At 48.0% G+C, this 15190-nt stretch overlaps 1 protein-coding gene across 1 annotated transcript in view; it reads left to right on the top strand.

Annotated features, from left to right (window-relative positions):
- The first annotated feature begins 233 nt into the window (after nt 1-233).
- The window catches only part of LOC117733407 (potassium voltage-gated channel subfamily D member 3-like), a 104002-nt gene continuing 89045 nt past the window's right edge, over nt 234-15190 (top strand). Inside the window, exon 1 of the mRNA XM_034537038.1 lies at nt 234-1336. Within this exon, the coding sequence (XP_034392929.1) occupies nt 234-1336 (1103 nt within the window). The remainder of the gene's footprint in view (nt 1337-15190) is intronic.

Genomic DNA, 15190 nt, shown 5'->3' with positions numbered 1-15190 from the left:
GCCTGCTTATAACTAACTACATGTGAACTTTAATACATAATAATAATAACATAATGTCATGATGCAGCATGTCTGTTATTATATTTGACCTTGTTGTTACACTCTACCACATCTGGACCACTCCTGACCTTCACACAAACTCCTCCCCCATTTCAGATGGTAAATGAGCTGAAACCAAGGTGGTTGTGAAGGTGCTGGACTCATCCTCCCCGAAGCCCGCAGCCGGATTCAGCATGGCGGCGGGAGTTGCGGCGTGGCTTCCCTTCGCCCGGGCAGCGGCCATCGGCTGGATGCCCGTGGCCAACCTGCCCATGCCGGTGGCGCCCGCCGAGAAGAACAAGCGCCAGGATGAGATGATCATCCTCAACGTCAGCGGCCGGCGCTTCGAGACCTGGAGGAACACGCTAGACCGCTACCCGGACACCCTGCTGGGGAGCTCGGAGAAGGAGTTCTTCTACAACGAGGACACCAAGGAGTATTTCTTCGACCGGGACCCCGACGTCTTCCGCAGCGTGCTCAACTTCTACCGCACGGGGAAGCTCCACTACCCTCGCTACGAATGCATCTCCTCCTACGACGAGGAGCTGGCCTTCTTCGGCATCATCTCGGAGATCATCGGCGACTGCTGCTACGAAGAGTACAAGGACCGGAAGAGGGAGAACGCCGAGCGCTTGATGGACGACCAGGAGGACAACAAGGACGCCAAGCCGCCCAACATGACCTTCCGGGAAGCCATGTGGCGGGCTTTTGAGAACCCCCACACGTCCACCATGGCGCTGGTCTTCTACTATGTCACAGGCTTCTTCATCGCGGTCTCCGTCATCACCAACGTGGTGGAGACGGTGCCCTGCGGCTCGTCACCCAACCAGAAGGAGGTGCCGTGCGGCGAGCGCTACACCGTGGCCTTCTTCTGCATGGACACGGCCTGCGTCATGATCTTCACCGTGGAGTACCTGATGCGCCTGTTCGCCGCGCCCAGCCGCTACCGCTTCATGCGGTCCGTCATGAGCATCATTGACGTGGTGGCCATCCTACCGTACTACATCGGCCTGGTGATGACCGACAACGAGGACGTGAGCGGCGCCTTTGTCACGCTGCGCGTCTTCCGCGTCTTCCGCATCTTCAAGTTCTCGCGGCACTCGCAGGGCCTGAGGATCCTGGGCTACACGCTGAAGAGCTGCGCGTCGGAGCTGGGCTTCCTGCTCTTCAGCCTCACCATGGCCATCATCATCTTCGCCACCGTCATGTTCTACGCCGAGAAGGGCTCTAGCTCCAGCAAATTCACCAGCATCCCGGCCTCCTTCTGGTACACCATCGTTACTATGACAACGCTCGGGTAAGAGCAGACCCCTCTTTTCAAGTGTGTGTGTGTGTGTGTGTGTGTGCACATGTGCTTTTGCAGTTGTGTCTGTTTTGTTTTATGTGCGTAAATGTTCAGGTCCGCTGTTTGCCAAGACGTGTTTTAGAAAGTCGGTGCATGACGATAAGAGACGACAGAGAAATTGCACTTTTAGAAGCCTGTGTGTGTTCTTTTATTATTGACTGGCGGTATTCTTCTGGGGGAGATGTCCCGGTAATGGCCCAGCAGACGCATGCCCTTTATACATCAGATAATGCAGAGAGACAGACGGAGGGGATTGTGGAGGCAAAGAGTTGAAAGCTTCTGAGTGAAACAAAAACACTGGATGGAGATTATAAACATGGCCTGTGGTGAGCCGCTCAGGATGGGCTGAAAGGGTGACTTTGCATTCTGTTGTAACTTAGAGCGCTCCTCGTCCTCCTCCTCCTCCTCCTCCTCGTCCTCCTCCTCCCGAGCCTCTGTGCAGAATGTATGAACGTCCAGTGGCTCAAAGTGAACACTTTAAAGTTTCTTTTGGTTGGAGCAGTTTAAGTAGAAGTCTCGTTATATTATATATATATATATATATATATATATATATATATATATATATATATATATATATCTCTTCACAAACACAAGTAGAGGTTTCATTCCAACATTACGACTTCAGCTGCGTATCCCAGAAGGCCGAGCGGCCTCCTGGCCTATTGGAGGGTCCCTGTGAGTCTGGTGCAGCGCCCTCTATGGCTAGACCACAGTATGTCACTTCACGGAGAACAATGACCGCTCACATGCACCAAATATCAGAATCAGAATCAGCTTTATTGGCCATGTGTGTGTGCAGACATGGAATTTGACTCCGGTTACACGTATGCTCTCGTCGTACATACATTTAAATTACAAATAACAGGATAAATATAAAGACATTAAAGACAACAATAGCAACATGTATGTACAATGTAAAAACAACAACATGTATGTACAATATAAAAACAACAACGACAATGAATTGGGGATGTTAGTGCAGAAAGTGGTGATGGTGCAAGTAGTGCAGATGGAGGTGATTAAGTGTTCATCAGAGCGCCCCCCAGTGGGAAGAAGCTGTTCCTGTGTCTGGTGGTTTTGGCGTACAGTGCTCTGTAGCGCCCCCCAGAGGGAAGAAGCTGTTCCTGTGTCTGGTGGTTTTGGCGTACAGTGCTCTGTAGCGCCCCCCCAGTGGGAAGAAGCTGTTCCTGTGTCTGGTGGTTTTGGCGTACAGTGCTCTGTAGCGCCCCCCAGAGGGAAGAAGCTGTTCCTGTGTCTGGTGGTTTTGGCGTACAGTGCTCTGTAGCGCCCCCCAGTGGGAAGAAGCTGTTCCTGTGTCTGGTGGTTTTGGCGTACAGTGCTCTGTAGCGCCCCCCAGAGGGAAGAAGCTGTTCCTGTGTCTGGTGGTTTTGGCGTACAGTGCTCTGTAGCGCCCCCCAGAGGGAAGAAGCTGTTCCTGTGTCTGGTGGTTTTGGCGTACAGTGCTCTGTAGCGCCCCCCAGAGGGAAGAAGCTGTTCCTGTGTCTGGTGGTTTTGGCGTACAGTGCTCTGTAGCGCCCCCCAGTGGGAAGAAGCTGTTCCTGTGTCTAGTGGTTTTGGCGTACAGTGCTCTGTAGCGCCCCCCAGTGGGAAGAAGCTGTTCCTGTGTCTGGTGGTTTTGGCGTACAGTGCTCTGTAGCGCCCCCCAGAGGGAAGAAGCTGTTCCTGTGTCTGGTGGTTTTGGCGTACAGTGCTCTTGGAACAACTTGTGTCCAGGGTGTGAAGGGTCTGTAGTGATCGGGTCTGTGACCTTCAGGAGTTTAACAGATGGGTCCCCTGAGGTGCAGTCGTTGGTGTAGAGGGAGAAGAGCAGTGGGGAGAGCACAGATCCCTGGGGGGCGCCAGTGCTGATAGACCGGATCATCTCCAGTGATCGGTTGAAGATCCTGGTGAAGATGGGGGCCAGCTGGTCGGCACAGACTTTCAGGCAGGAGGGGGACACACCGTCTGGGCCCGGAGCCTTCCTGATCTTCTGTCTGTGAAAGAGCCGACCCACATCCTCTTCGCAGAACCTCAGTGCCGGAGGGGGGTTGTTTGGGAGAGGTGAGAAGGAGGCAGAGAGTGTAGGTAGTTGTTTGATGATAGGGCAGGTGTGTGTGTGTGTGTGTGTGGGGGGGGTGATGACGGAGACCTGCAGTAGAAGACGTTCAGGTCGTCAGCCAGGCGGTGATTATCCTCAGTGCGGGGGATGGTCTCCTGTAAACTGATGAGTGTTCCTACTACTCTGTTTACATGGTTAATGAAGGTAAATATTCCAATAATTAACATGCAACTGTGGATAATCTGGTTCACATACTGGGTGGAGGGTTAAACATTGTCGACATGATTATTGTTATTAACATAAAGCACCAAGTCATGATTCATTTTGATGTCATAATACGTTTCCACCGGTCATTTGATGCCAGTAAAGGGAACCACACACACACACACACACACACACACACACACACACACACACACACACACACACACACACACACACAGACACACACAGACGCACACACACACATACACACAGACACACACACACACACACACAGACACACACAGACACACGCACACACACACACACACACAGACACACACACAGACACACAGACACACACACACACACACAGACAAACACACAGACACACAGACACACAGACACACACACACACACAGACACACACACACACACACACACACACACAGACACACACACACAGAGTCTCACTTAGCGTCCCGTCATCCGTGACCCGCCCGGAAGATTCTGGTGTCTGGCAGATGTTGAAATCTGGAATCGGACCGTGTGTCTGTTCATCGGCCAAACCGGCCTCCTGTTGCGTTTATAGTAGGATTATGGGAGTGTGTGTGTGTGTGTGTGTGTGTGTGTGTGTGTGTGTGTGTGTGTGTGTGTGTGTGTGTGTGTGTGTGTAAAGAGGGGGTAGTTGTTGAGCTCGGCCTCATCAATAAAGGGGCCCAGAAGTGTCAGAGTGACGGATCATGTGGCCGCTGCGTCTGCTGACTAATGTAAACCTGCCTGACATTCTGGTCTGTGCGCTGGGTTTACGTCACACAGACACGCACACACACATAATATTAGCGTGTACCTTTACATGTTCCTTATTTTCATTAGCATGTTCCTTAGTGTGTTTCTTAACGTGGTCCATAGTGTGTTTCTTAGCGTTTTCCTTAACATGTTCCTTAGTGTGTTCGTTTGTGTGTTCCTTAATGTTTTTATTAGTTTGTTCCTTAGCGTGTTCCTTAACATGTTCCTTAGTGTGTTCGTTAGCGTGTTCCTTAACATGTTCGTTAGTGTGTACCTCAACGTGATCCATAGTGTGTTTCATAACTTGTTCCTTAGCGTGATCATTTGCTTGTTCCTTATTGTGTTCCTTAGCGTGTTCCTTAGCGTCTTCCTTAACATGTTACTTAGCTTGTTCCTTAACGTGTTCCTTAACGTTTTCCTTAGTTTGTTCCTTAGTGTGTTCCTTAGCGTGTTCCTTAACGTGTTTCTTAGTGTGTTCCTTGGCTTGTTCTTTAGTGTGTTCCTTAGCATGTTCCTTGGCTTGTTCCTTAGTGTGTTCCTTGGCATATTCCTTGGCGTGTTCCTTAGCGTGTTCCTTTGCATGTTCCATACCATGTTCCTTACCATGTTAATTAGCTTGTTCCTCAACGTGTTTCTTAGCGTGTTCCTTGGCGTGTTCCTTGGCGTGTTCCTTAGCATGTTCCTTAGCGTGTTCCTTAGCGTGTTCTCTTCCTGTCTGGGTCGGGTTCCGCTCCGTTCTCCTCAGATCATCACCTTACTGTTCACCCGTGAGCAGCACTGTGTGCTTACATTGTGTGTTGAACGCACACATTGACACTTGGAGTGACACTATATGGATATTGTTTTTGGTATCGTATTCTGTTGTATATGCACATTATTATAACAGCTGTTCCTGTACCGGTATCAGAAACGGTCTTAGTTAGAGTTGTATTCATTTTTAAACTCACTGGTTTTGGATCGATTCACAAGTCCAGGTTTGGGAATCCGTACCAGGAAGGAAAGAAACATCTGGTCTTCTCCAGATCTCCCGGCTTCGCCGCTTTGCTTTATCTGAATAATCTGTCCTCGGCCAGAATCCATAACAATCTGTTTCCAGGTGAATAACTTTTGTTTTGTGCAGCTCTTTTTCTTCTTCCTGGAAATCGCTAAAAGACAAAGGACTAAAGGCAGCTCGATCTCCAGCAAGAGGTTTAAGTCATATTGAGTGTTTTAGTCTCATGACCCACTGACACCAGGAGCCCCCGGGCAGCACTTCCTGTCCTCAGAGGGCAGCACTTCCTGTCCTCAGAGGGCAGCACTTCCTGTCCTCAGAGGGCAGCACTTCCTGTCCTCAGAGGGCAGCACTTCCTGTCCTCAGAGCGCCGCGGAGCTGAACAGCTTAGCTCCAAATCCTCCAAATGAGGCCCGGCGAGGCTTAGTTCAATCACACGTTCAGCTAGAGGACCTGCAAGGGATTTGGTTCCCCAGGTCGTTAAACAAATTGATTTGGACCTTTCAGTGATAATAACTCATATTTGGTTGAAGCTTACACTGAATTGTGTTTATTCATCAGTGTCTGTTCATAAGTTTAAATTATTGAACCGTTGCACACAGAAGAAGAAATGCTCTGTACACTATCGTTAAAATACAGATGAAGGCTATTTAAACATATCTCTCTTTATATATTATTATTATATTTTATTAAGTATTTATAATACGGGTGGAGGAAATCAAGCATTCTGATTGGTTGAGAGTGAGTCACGGAGTGTACTGTATTGAGCCAGAATGTACACCTGTTTACATTCATCTGAGCGCTCCATATCAGTGAAACAACAACAACAACAACAACAACAGGTAGAGTTCCTTAGAGCGTCAGTTTCATTTCCTATGACATGTTGCTTCAAAGCTACTGGCACCAAATCTCAATGAAAGGAATATTAATAATAATAATAATAATATTAATAATAATAATATCCTTCTGGAGAAGAAGCTTCACCACCGAGCCACCGGCAAAGAGAGAGAAGCCATCTCATCAGAGACGTTTTCATGGACAAGTAATGGAGATATCCAAATCAACATGAACACACATTAATGTTTACATTAAATATTATTGTATTGCAAGTGTCCCTTTGTTATTTAATGGCAACTTTTATAAAATGAGCAATGTGAATGAATGAGATCTAGCTAGGCTAACAAACGTGATGTTCCCAATGCTGTTTGTTTGTTGCATAGCAACAGCCTTGAACAGGACATTATTGACGATACAGCACTGCCTCTAGTACCTTATTGCTTGAATATATTATGAGTCTTGATTTAGTGCCATAATTATTGATGTAGCTAACGGTACTTCATATTTGAGAAATGAATTATATTGTCGTGCAGCTTTAATAATCCCTTCAGGTGAGAGAGTGATGTCTCTATATCCATATTATTACATAAGATATCCATTGTAATCAGGTACACGAGCAGTGGTTGTTTCAGCTCCACTCTGTTGGTCTCGATGTGGCGCTTCACATCCGGGATTTGATGGTCTCTGAACACACGAGACACACTGGTTCTAAACATAGTTCCTTCTTGGCTCAAGGTTCTGGGTTCTTTTGAGGGAACGTCACTGTAACTTCTCTGACTGTTCCGTCTCTCTCATGTTTGATTGGCCGCATTCCGTGAGATGTAATTGGTCGGTGTGTTTCCTGACCCAAAAGAAGAGTGTGAAGGATCGATGGTTGTAGGTCAGTGAGCTGGTCTTGTGTTTGGACGTTACGCTCATAAAAGGCTAAGATGCTCCTCTTCCTGGACCTTTCAGGAACAGAGAGGTAACGGACTATGAATTGACTTTCTTAAAAGGTGCTGATTGTCAATGTTGAGTCTTCATTTAAGACGTGGACGTAGTCTTCATGACGTCACCCGTTGGTTTGTGGACCGATGTTTTGATTTGGTCATGCCATGTTGACTCTGAATGACCATAATTTACTAAATGAACATCATGCTAGAGATTGAGACCATAAACTCATGTTTACAATGTTTCGCTCTCTCAGCTGTTCTGATGCGGTGATCTCTGCAGCCTCATTAGGTCGTTCCTTCTGATGAGCGCTGCACTGTCCTACTCATTAGCATAGCCATGCCTGAGTATGATTAATATCCATATCCTTTTGATCGCTGCTCCTCAGATCAATGCAGCGGCGCTCTCCGTCTCCCAGACAACCACAGCAGACCAGTGTGTGTGTGTGTGCGCGTGTGTGTGTGTCTGTCTATGTGTGTGCGTGCATGCATGTGTGTCTGTGTGTGTGTGTGCATATGTGTGTGTGTGCATGTGTGTTTGTGTGTGTGCATGTGTGTGCATGTGTGTGTGTGTGCATGTATGTGTGTGTGTGTGTGTCCTTCTCTGACTCAGGTCTGTACAGCTTTTATTCTGGAGTTTGTGAGAAAGAAACAAAACAGCTGATCGATGCAGATCAGCGCCTATTGATTTGTGGCCGTTGAGAGAGAAAGGCGGCGGCCATTGTTTGTGCTGGTATAAAGAACAGCCGGTGAGGAGGACGTGACCTCATTGTGATGTCACTGACCCCGTGTGCTGGATCTATGACAGCAGTAAGGGATGCAATCCTGTGATGTTTGTTACCTGCCGTCAGAGGGGGGGGGGGGGGGGGGGCGGCGTGTTTGTCTGTCGACCGATGTTCTAAAGTAGAATATGAATTCAAGTAGTTCCCGAGGTCACAGTATTCTGTTCTATTATGACTTCTGCTGTTATTCCTCTCATGATATGAAGCCCTTCATCCTGTTGTTCATCACTTCTCCTGAGCTCCTCTCACTTCATCCTGTTGTTCATCACTTCTCCTGAGCTCCTCTCACGTCATCCTGTTGTTCATCACTTCTCCTGAGCTCCTCTCACTTCATCCTGTTGTTCATCACTTCTCCTGAGCTCCTCTCACTTCATCCTGTTGTTCATCACTTCTCCTGAGCTCCTCTCACTTCATCCTGTTGTTCATCACTTCTCCTGAGCTCCTCTCACTTCATCCTGTTGTTCATCACTTCTCCTGAGCTCCTCTCACTTCATCCTGTTGTTCATCACTTCTCCTGAGCTCCTCTCACGTCATCCTGTTGTTCATCACTTCTCCTGAGCTCCTCTCATGTCATCCTGTTGTTCATCACTTCTCCTGAGCTCCTCTCACTTCATCCTGTTGTTCATCACTTCTCCTGAGCTCCTCTCACTTCATCCTGTTGTTCATCACTTCTCCTGAGCTCCTCTCACGTCATCCTGTTGTTCATCACTTCTCCTGAGCTCCTCTCACGTCATCCTGTTGTTCATCACTTCTCCTGAGCTCCTCTCACTTCATCCTGTTGTTCATCACTTCTCCTGAGCTCCTCTCACGTCATCCTGTTGTTCATCACTTCTCCTGAGCTCCTCTCACGTCATCCTGTTGTTCATCACTTCTCCTGAGCTCCTCTCACTTCATCCTGTTGTTCATCACTTCTCCTGAGCTCCTCTCACGTCATCCTGTTGTTCATCACTTCTCCTGAGCTCCTCTCACTTCATCCTGTTGTTCATCACTTCTCCTGAGCTCCTCTAACTTCATCCTGTTGTTCATCACTTCTCCTGAGCTCCTCTCATGTCATCCTGTTGTTCATCACTTCTCCTGAGCTCCTCTCACTTCATCCTGTTGTTCATCACTTCTCCTGAGCTCCTCTCACTTCATCCTGTTGTTCATCACTTCTCCTGAGCTCCTCTCACGTCATCCTGTTGTTCATCACTTCTCCTGAGCTCCTCTCACGTCATCCTGTTGTTCATCACTTCTCCTGAGCTCCTCTCACTTCATCCTGTTGTTCATCACTTCTCCTGAGCTCCTCTCACGTCATCCTGTTGTTCATCACTTCTCCTGAGCTCCTCTCACTTCATCCTGTTGTTCATCACTTCTCCTGAGCTCCTCTCACTTCATCCTGTTGTTCATCACTTCTCCTGAGCTCCTCTCACTTCATCCTGTTGTTCATCACTTCTCCTGAGCTCCTCTCACTTCATCCTGTTGTTCATCACTTCTCCTGAGCTCCTCTCATGTCATCCTGTTGTTCATCACTTCTCCTGAGCTCCTCTCACTTCATCCTGTTGTTCATCACTTCTCCTGAGCTCCTCTCACTTCATCCTGTTGTTCATCACTTCTCCTGAGCTCCTCTCACGTCATCCTGTTGTTCATCACTTCTCCTGAGCTCCTCTCACGTCATCCTGTTGTTCATCACTTCTCCTGAGCTCCTCTCACTTCATCCTGTTGTTCATCACTTCTCCTGAGCTCCTCTCACGTCATCCTGTTGTTCATCACTTCTCCTGAGCTCCTCTCACGTCATCCTGTTGTTCATCACTTCTCCTGAGCTCCTCTCACTTCATCCTGTTGTTCATCACTTCTCCTGAGCTCCTCTCACGTCATCCTGTTGTTCATCACTTCTCCTGAGCTCCTCTCACTTCATCCTGTTGTTCATCACTTCTCCTGAGCTCCTCTAACTTCATCCTGTTGTTCATCACTTCTCCTGAGCTCCTCTCATGTCATCCTGTTGTTCATCACTTCTCCTGAGCTCCTCTTGTACGGGTTGGAAAGCCTTCTAAAGGTACATTTGTGACGTTGAGTTGAATCCTTGAGTCCTGTAGGAAAGTCCCTCCAGGCGCCCCTGAGGAACATAATCCCTGCGGACGCATCTGTCGCTGACGCACAGGCTTTAAAAGATAAAAATAAAAACACTAACATAATGAGGAAGCTCAAGTCAGCAAACACGTGGAGCTCAACGTCACGGAAGGTGTGAAGATATCTGCTTTTCTCTTCAGAACATAGTTTGTTCTGTAAATATATCTTTTAGGTCTCTTTGCTGTCGATACTAATTATCAATCATTGGTGATCCATATGGGCAGATGGATACAGATCCCTCTGTTGTTTGGTTTGATTAAATAAATCTCTTCATTATTAATGTTAATGAAGTGTAATAATGAGCTTACCGCTTTAGGAAGTTAAACAGCTCATACTTCATCTTTAATATCTAATTTATATTCATGTGAAAACATCTGGATTTATTTAGTGTATCACCAACACTACATTTTACTAGATTACACCTGAATGCATCATGAGAATGTTAGCTTTTACCGTCAGCCAGTACTCATTTTCACTGAGCAGAGCCTGAACGCATCATAATGTAACTGAAGCAGTCTAAAACCTGATTGGTTGTTTACAAAGTCACATGATCAGAGACTAGAGAAACATCATGATGCTCTGGTCACATGATCTACTGGATACCATCCGGGGAGAGGGATCCTCCTCTGTTGCTCTCCTGAAGGTTTCTTCACTTTTTTCCCTGTCAAAGGTTATTTTTGGGGAGTTTTTCCTGATCCGATGTGAGGTCAAAGGTCAGGGATGTCGTATGTGTACAGATTGTAAAGCCCTCTGAGGGGAGTTTGTGATTTGTGATATTGGGCTATACAAAATAAACTGAATTGAATTGAATTGAAATTGAATACTGGAGGAGGAAACTTGAACATTAAACTGGTCAGGAGGACTGTGGAGGTTCTTTGATGGTCACACAGAAACATCAGAATACAGGCTGTAAAAGACTTTTTCATGAATAATGAAGCAAATGTTCTTTATTGTTGGGATCCAGCTTTCTCAGCAAAACTCTGAATGAATCCCTTCACACATTAATATGTACTCCATTTCTTCATAACAGAGTGAAAAGAAGTAGAATCGTGTTTTAAGTGATCTTCATTTTGCTATTCCGTGTATAAAAAAAACAAAAGAAACTTGATATCCATTTTAACGTGTCAAAAGAGGTCAGAATGGGAAGCGAGGCCTCTGTTCAGTCACCCAATCAAATCAAACCATTTCTTTCCCTTTAATTTCTTCATTAAGTCGAAATTAATTATTCATGAGCATAGTGTGAGTTATTATTTTGGTGTTTTACTCGGGGGCTGACCGGTGGAACAATGAGTACTGAACCAGCTGAGAGCTGCAGGGTCAGATCGCATGACCCCTCGTTAAGGCAGAGGTCAGGAAAGGTCAGAATATTCTGGAGCCAACGGAACAAACCGAGCACCAAAGACTGGGTCGAGACCCACTGTGGGGTCGCAGGACATTTTATTTGGGTCGCCAAATAAAATCGCAGAATGAAACATGTATATCTGCAGTTCACCTTTGGGCCACACGAGGGAGCCTGAATGTTGGTATTGTTCTGGTAACTGATCAATAAAAAGAACCCAATTAAGCGGTTCGACTCCCGATCACGGCCCTGGTCGATGTGTCCTTGAGCAAGACACTTGAGCCTGAACTGCTCCTGTAGCTGTGCTACAGAAATGTGGATTATTTTCTCACAAAATAATCAAAAAGAAGCCCTAAGAGTCTGGATAAATATAAACAATAAAGTAGTCTGTGAAGCTGTGATTCATCTTCTGCTGGTCCAGATCTCTTTTCCATTCATGAAGTATTTGAGAACGTCTCCCACCTGCTGCAGAATGAAACCAGTGAGAGTGGAATACAAAGAAGCTTCCGGTGACCTTTGACCTTCAGCTGAACTATGAAGATACATAAACGCACACAAACATCTGAAAGCGGGAACCTCAACTTTGATCTCCCGGCTGTTACATTCCTTCAGTTTTGTCCTTCCTCCCTCTTCCTCTCCCTCTCCCTCTCTTCCTCTCCCTCTCCCTCTTCCTCTCCCTCTCTTCCTCTCCCTCTCCCTCTCCCTCTCCCTCTCTCCCTCTTCCTCTCTCCCTCTCCCTCTCTTCCTCTCCCTCTCCCTCTTCCTCTCCCTCTCCCTCTCCCTCTCCCTCTCTCCCTCTTCCTCTCTCCCTCTCCCTCTCTTCCTCTCCCTCTCCCTCTTCCTCTCTCCCTCTTCCTCTCTCCCTCTTCCTCTTCCTCTCCGTCTTCCTCTCCCTCTTCCTCTCTTCCTCTTCCTCTTCTTCTCCGTCTCCCTCTCCCTCTCCCTCTCCCTCTCCCTCTTCCTCTCTTCCTCTTCCTCTCCCTCTTCCTCTTCCTCTTCCTCTCCGTCTTCCTCTCCGTCTCCCTCTCCCTCTCTTCCTCTCCCTCTTCCTCTCCGTCTTCCTCTCCCTCTTCCTCTCCCTCTCCGTCTTCCTCTCCCTCTCCCTCTCTGCCTCTTCCTCTCTTCCTCTCCGTCTTCCTCTCCGTCTTCCTCTTCCTCTCCCTCTCCCTCTCCCTCTCCCTCTCCCTCTTCCTCTCCCTCTCCCTCTCTTCCTCTCCCTCTTCCTCTCCGTCTTCCTCTCTTCCTCTCCGTCTTCCTCTCTTCCTCTCCCTCTTCCTCTCCCTCTTCCTCTCCGTCTTCCTCTCCCTCTTCCTCTCCGTCTTCCTCTCTTCCTCTCCCTCTTCCTCTCCGTCTCCGTCTCCCTCTCCCTCTCTGCCTCTTCCTCTCCCTCTTCCTCTCTCCCTCTTCCTCTCTTCCTCTCCGTCTTCCTCTCTTCCTCTCCCTCTTCCTCTCCGTCTTCCTCTCCCTCTCCCTCTCTGCCTCTCCCTCTCCCTCTTCCTCTCTTCCTCTCCCTCTCCCTCTCTGCCTCTCCCTCTCTCCCTCTTCCTCTCTTCCTCTCCGTCTTCCTCTCTTCCTCTCCGTCTTCCTCTCTTCCTCTCCCTCTTCCTCTCCGTCTTCCTCTCCCTCTTCCTCTCTTCCTCTCTTCCTCTCCGTCTTCCTCTCCGTCTTCCTCTTCCTCTTCCTCTTCCTCTTACTCGGTCTCTGCCCCCCGCCAGAGGAATGAGAGTAGTGTGCTGCTGCCCCACTTACCCCCATTCCACCTCTCACCTCCTTCTAGAAGCAACAGAATGGAGGCGACTAAACAGAAACGTCAGTCCATTTTCACCCGTCTCACCCTCAGTTGGTTCCAGTCTCACCCTCACTTGGTTCACGTCTCACCCACCGTTGGTTCCCGTCTCACCCACCGTTGGTTCCCGTCTCACCCTCAGTTGGTTCCCGTCTCACCCTCACTTGGTTCCCGTCTCACCCTCAGTTGGTTCCCGTCTCACCCTCAGTTGGTTCCCGTCTCACCCTCAGTTGGTTCACGTCTCACCCTCAGTTGGTTCCCGTCTCACCCTCAGTTGGTTCCCGTCTCACCCTCACTTGGTTCCCGTCTCACCCTCAGTTGGTTCCCGTCTCAGGGTTGCATGTAACCCTTGTCTAACCCTAACCCAGTGGTTCTCAAACTGTGGGGCGCGGAGGTATTACAGGTGGGGCGCGGCGGGCAGTGCGGAGAACTTCACATATTACAAAAGTACGTAAATGTTTACGTTGCTGTTACGGCGTTAACAGGTTATGCGTGCGCATGTGCGATCGCTAGGTCCAAGATCCTTTAATGCTGCGTTCACACCAAACGCGTTGCGAATATTCTCATTATCACAATGTAATGGTACCTGCGTATGTTAGCCATTAGCTCACTAGCTCTAGAAGCGTTAACGCACATTCATCCCATAACGATGGCCAGTGAAACCGTATTTCACAGCGATGATGGAACTGTAATTATTCACATGTTATTGATATCACTAGAAATGATTGAAATGTAAAAGGGGAATGCAGACTCGGGTCACACTGACCGGATGACGGCACAAGATGAAGAGTCCCAAAGCGATGGCTCTTCATCCCGATGGGGAGGGAGAGTTCATTCTCTGGGGATCATGAACATCTTTACAATGTATAAATCACAAAGGAAATCAACCAATCCTCCATAAGCGCTATGTGAGAAGGCATGAACCCAGCTGGTGTTGTGTTTGAGCTCACACAGGTCAATACTGGAATGTTCCTCTCAGCTGCTGCTCGATGCTCGGCCCCCTCGGTTTTCTGTTTTACCTTCTTTTCATGCAAAGAAATGGATGGTTGCCCATTTTTTAGAGATATTAAGCGCCAAGCCCGTCAAGCTTCTTTTATTTTTGCAAAATGCATTTATCTGTCAGCCAAAAGGGGGGGGGGGAGTGGTTGTTGTAGGCCAATGTGACTGTGAAGGGTAATTGACAGGGAGGGTCGTTCGCTGAGGTATTTCAAGCATGTTCCTTGTGTCCTCTTCGCAGACGTGCTGCGCATGCAAACGCTGCCCTGTCATTGGATGCCGCATCCCGACCAACTTCATCGCAATCAACCAGGCAAAAGTGATTGGACTCTTCCAAGACCACTCGGGGCCACTCCTCCAATTCAATTACCAGCTGGCTCTCAGAGAGCAGCCTGGAAATGAGTCATTGATCATCTGTTTGCAGGGTTGTTGATGCCTGCAGCCCACTGAGAGGGCCCAAAGACCCACAGGGCACCCTGAACCTCCTCTTACGTGATGGACTTAGATAAAGGTTCTGCTCCTCTCTGGAAACAGAATCATCAGGACTAGAAGCAGAGAAATTGGACACGTCTTTAGAGCAGCATAGTACAGTTATATTATAGTTCATTTGACAAGAAATGGAAAACAATGGAATCTAAATATCCAACATGTTAAGTGTTACCAATGTTGTAAACAAATGGAGGACTATTTACATGTGTACAGCCTCTCCTCTCCTCTCCTCTCCCGGTTCCGGTGAGTGTGAGCGGTGGTGGTGGAGTTTTTTTTTTAGAATTTGTTAGTGAATAGTTTCCAGTCTCTGGTTTCTACAGGGTGCATACCTCATGTGCTGACCAGGTGAGTCTATAACTGTTCACCTGACTTTGTGTTTGAGTGATCGGAGGTTTGTCGAGGTGCTCTCGGAGGAATGGCGTCCTACTGAGGATCGTCCCGCCGGATAACGGCGTCACCGTGAAGGAGGTGCTGCTGGCTGTCGGGGAGCAGGTCGGAC

Source organism: Cyclopterus lumpus, chromosome 7 (genome assembly GCF_009769545.1).
Source record: "Cyclopterus lumpus isolate fCycLum1 chromosome 7, fCycLum1.pri, whole genome shotgun sequence".
Lineage (NCBI taxonomy): Eukaryota > Metazoa > Chordata > Actinopteri > Perciformes > Cyclopteridae > Cyclopterus > Cyclopterus lumpus.
The sequence above is the reverse complement of the archived record's forward strand: the minus strand, read 5'-3'. Positions and strand labels throughout refer to the sequence as shown.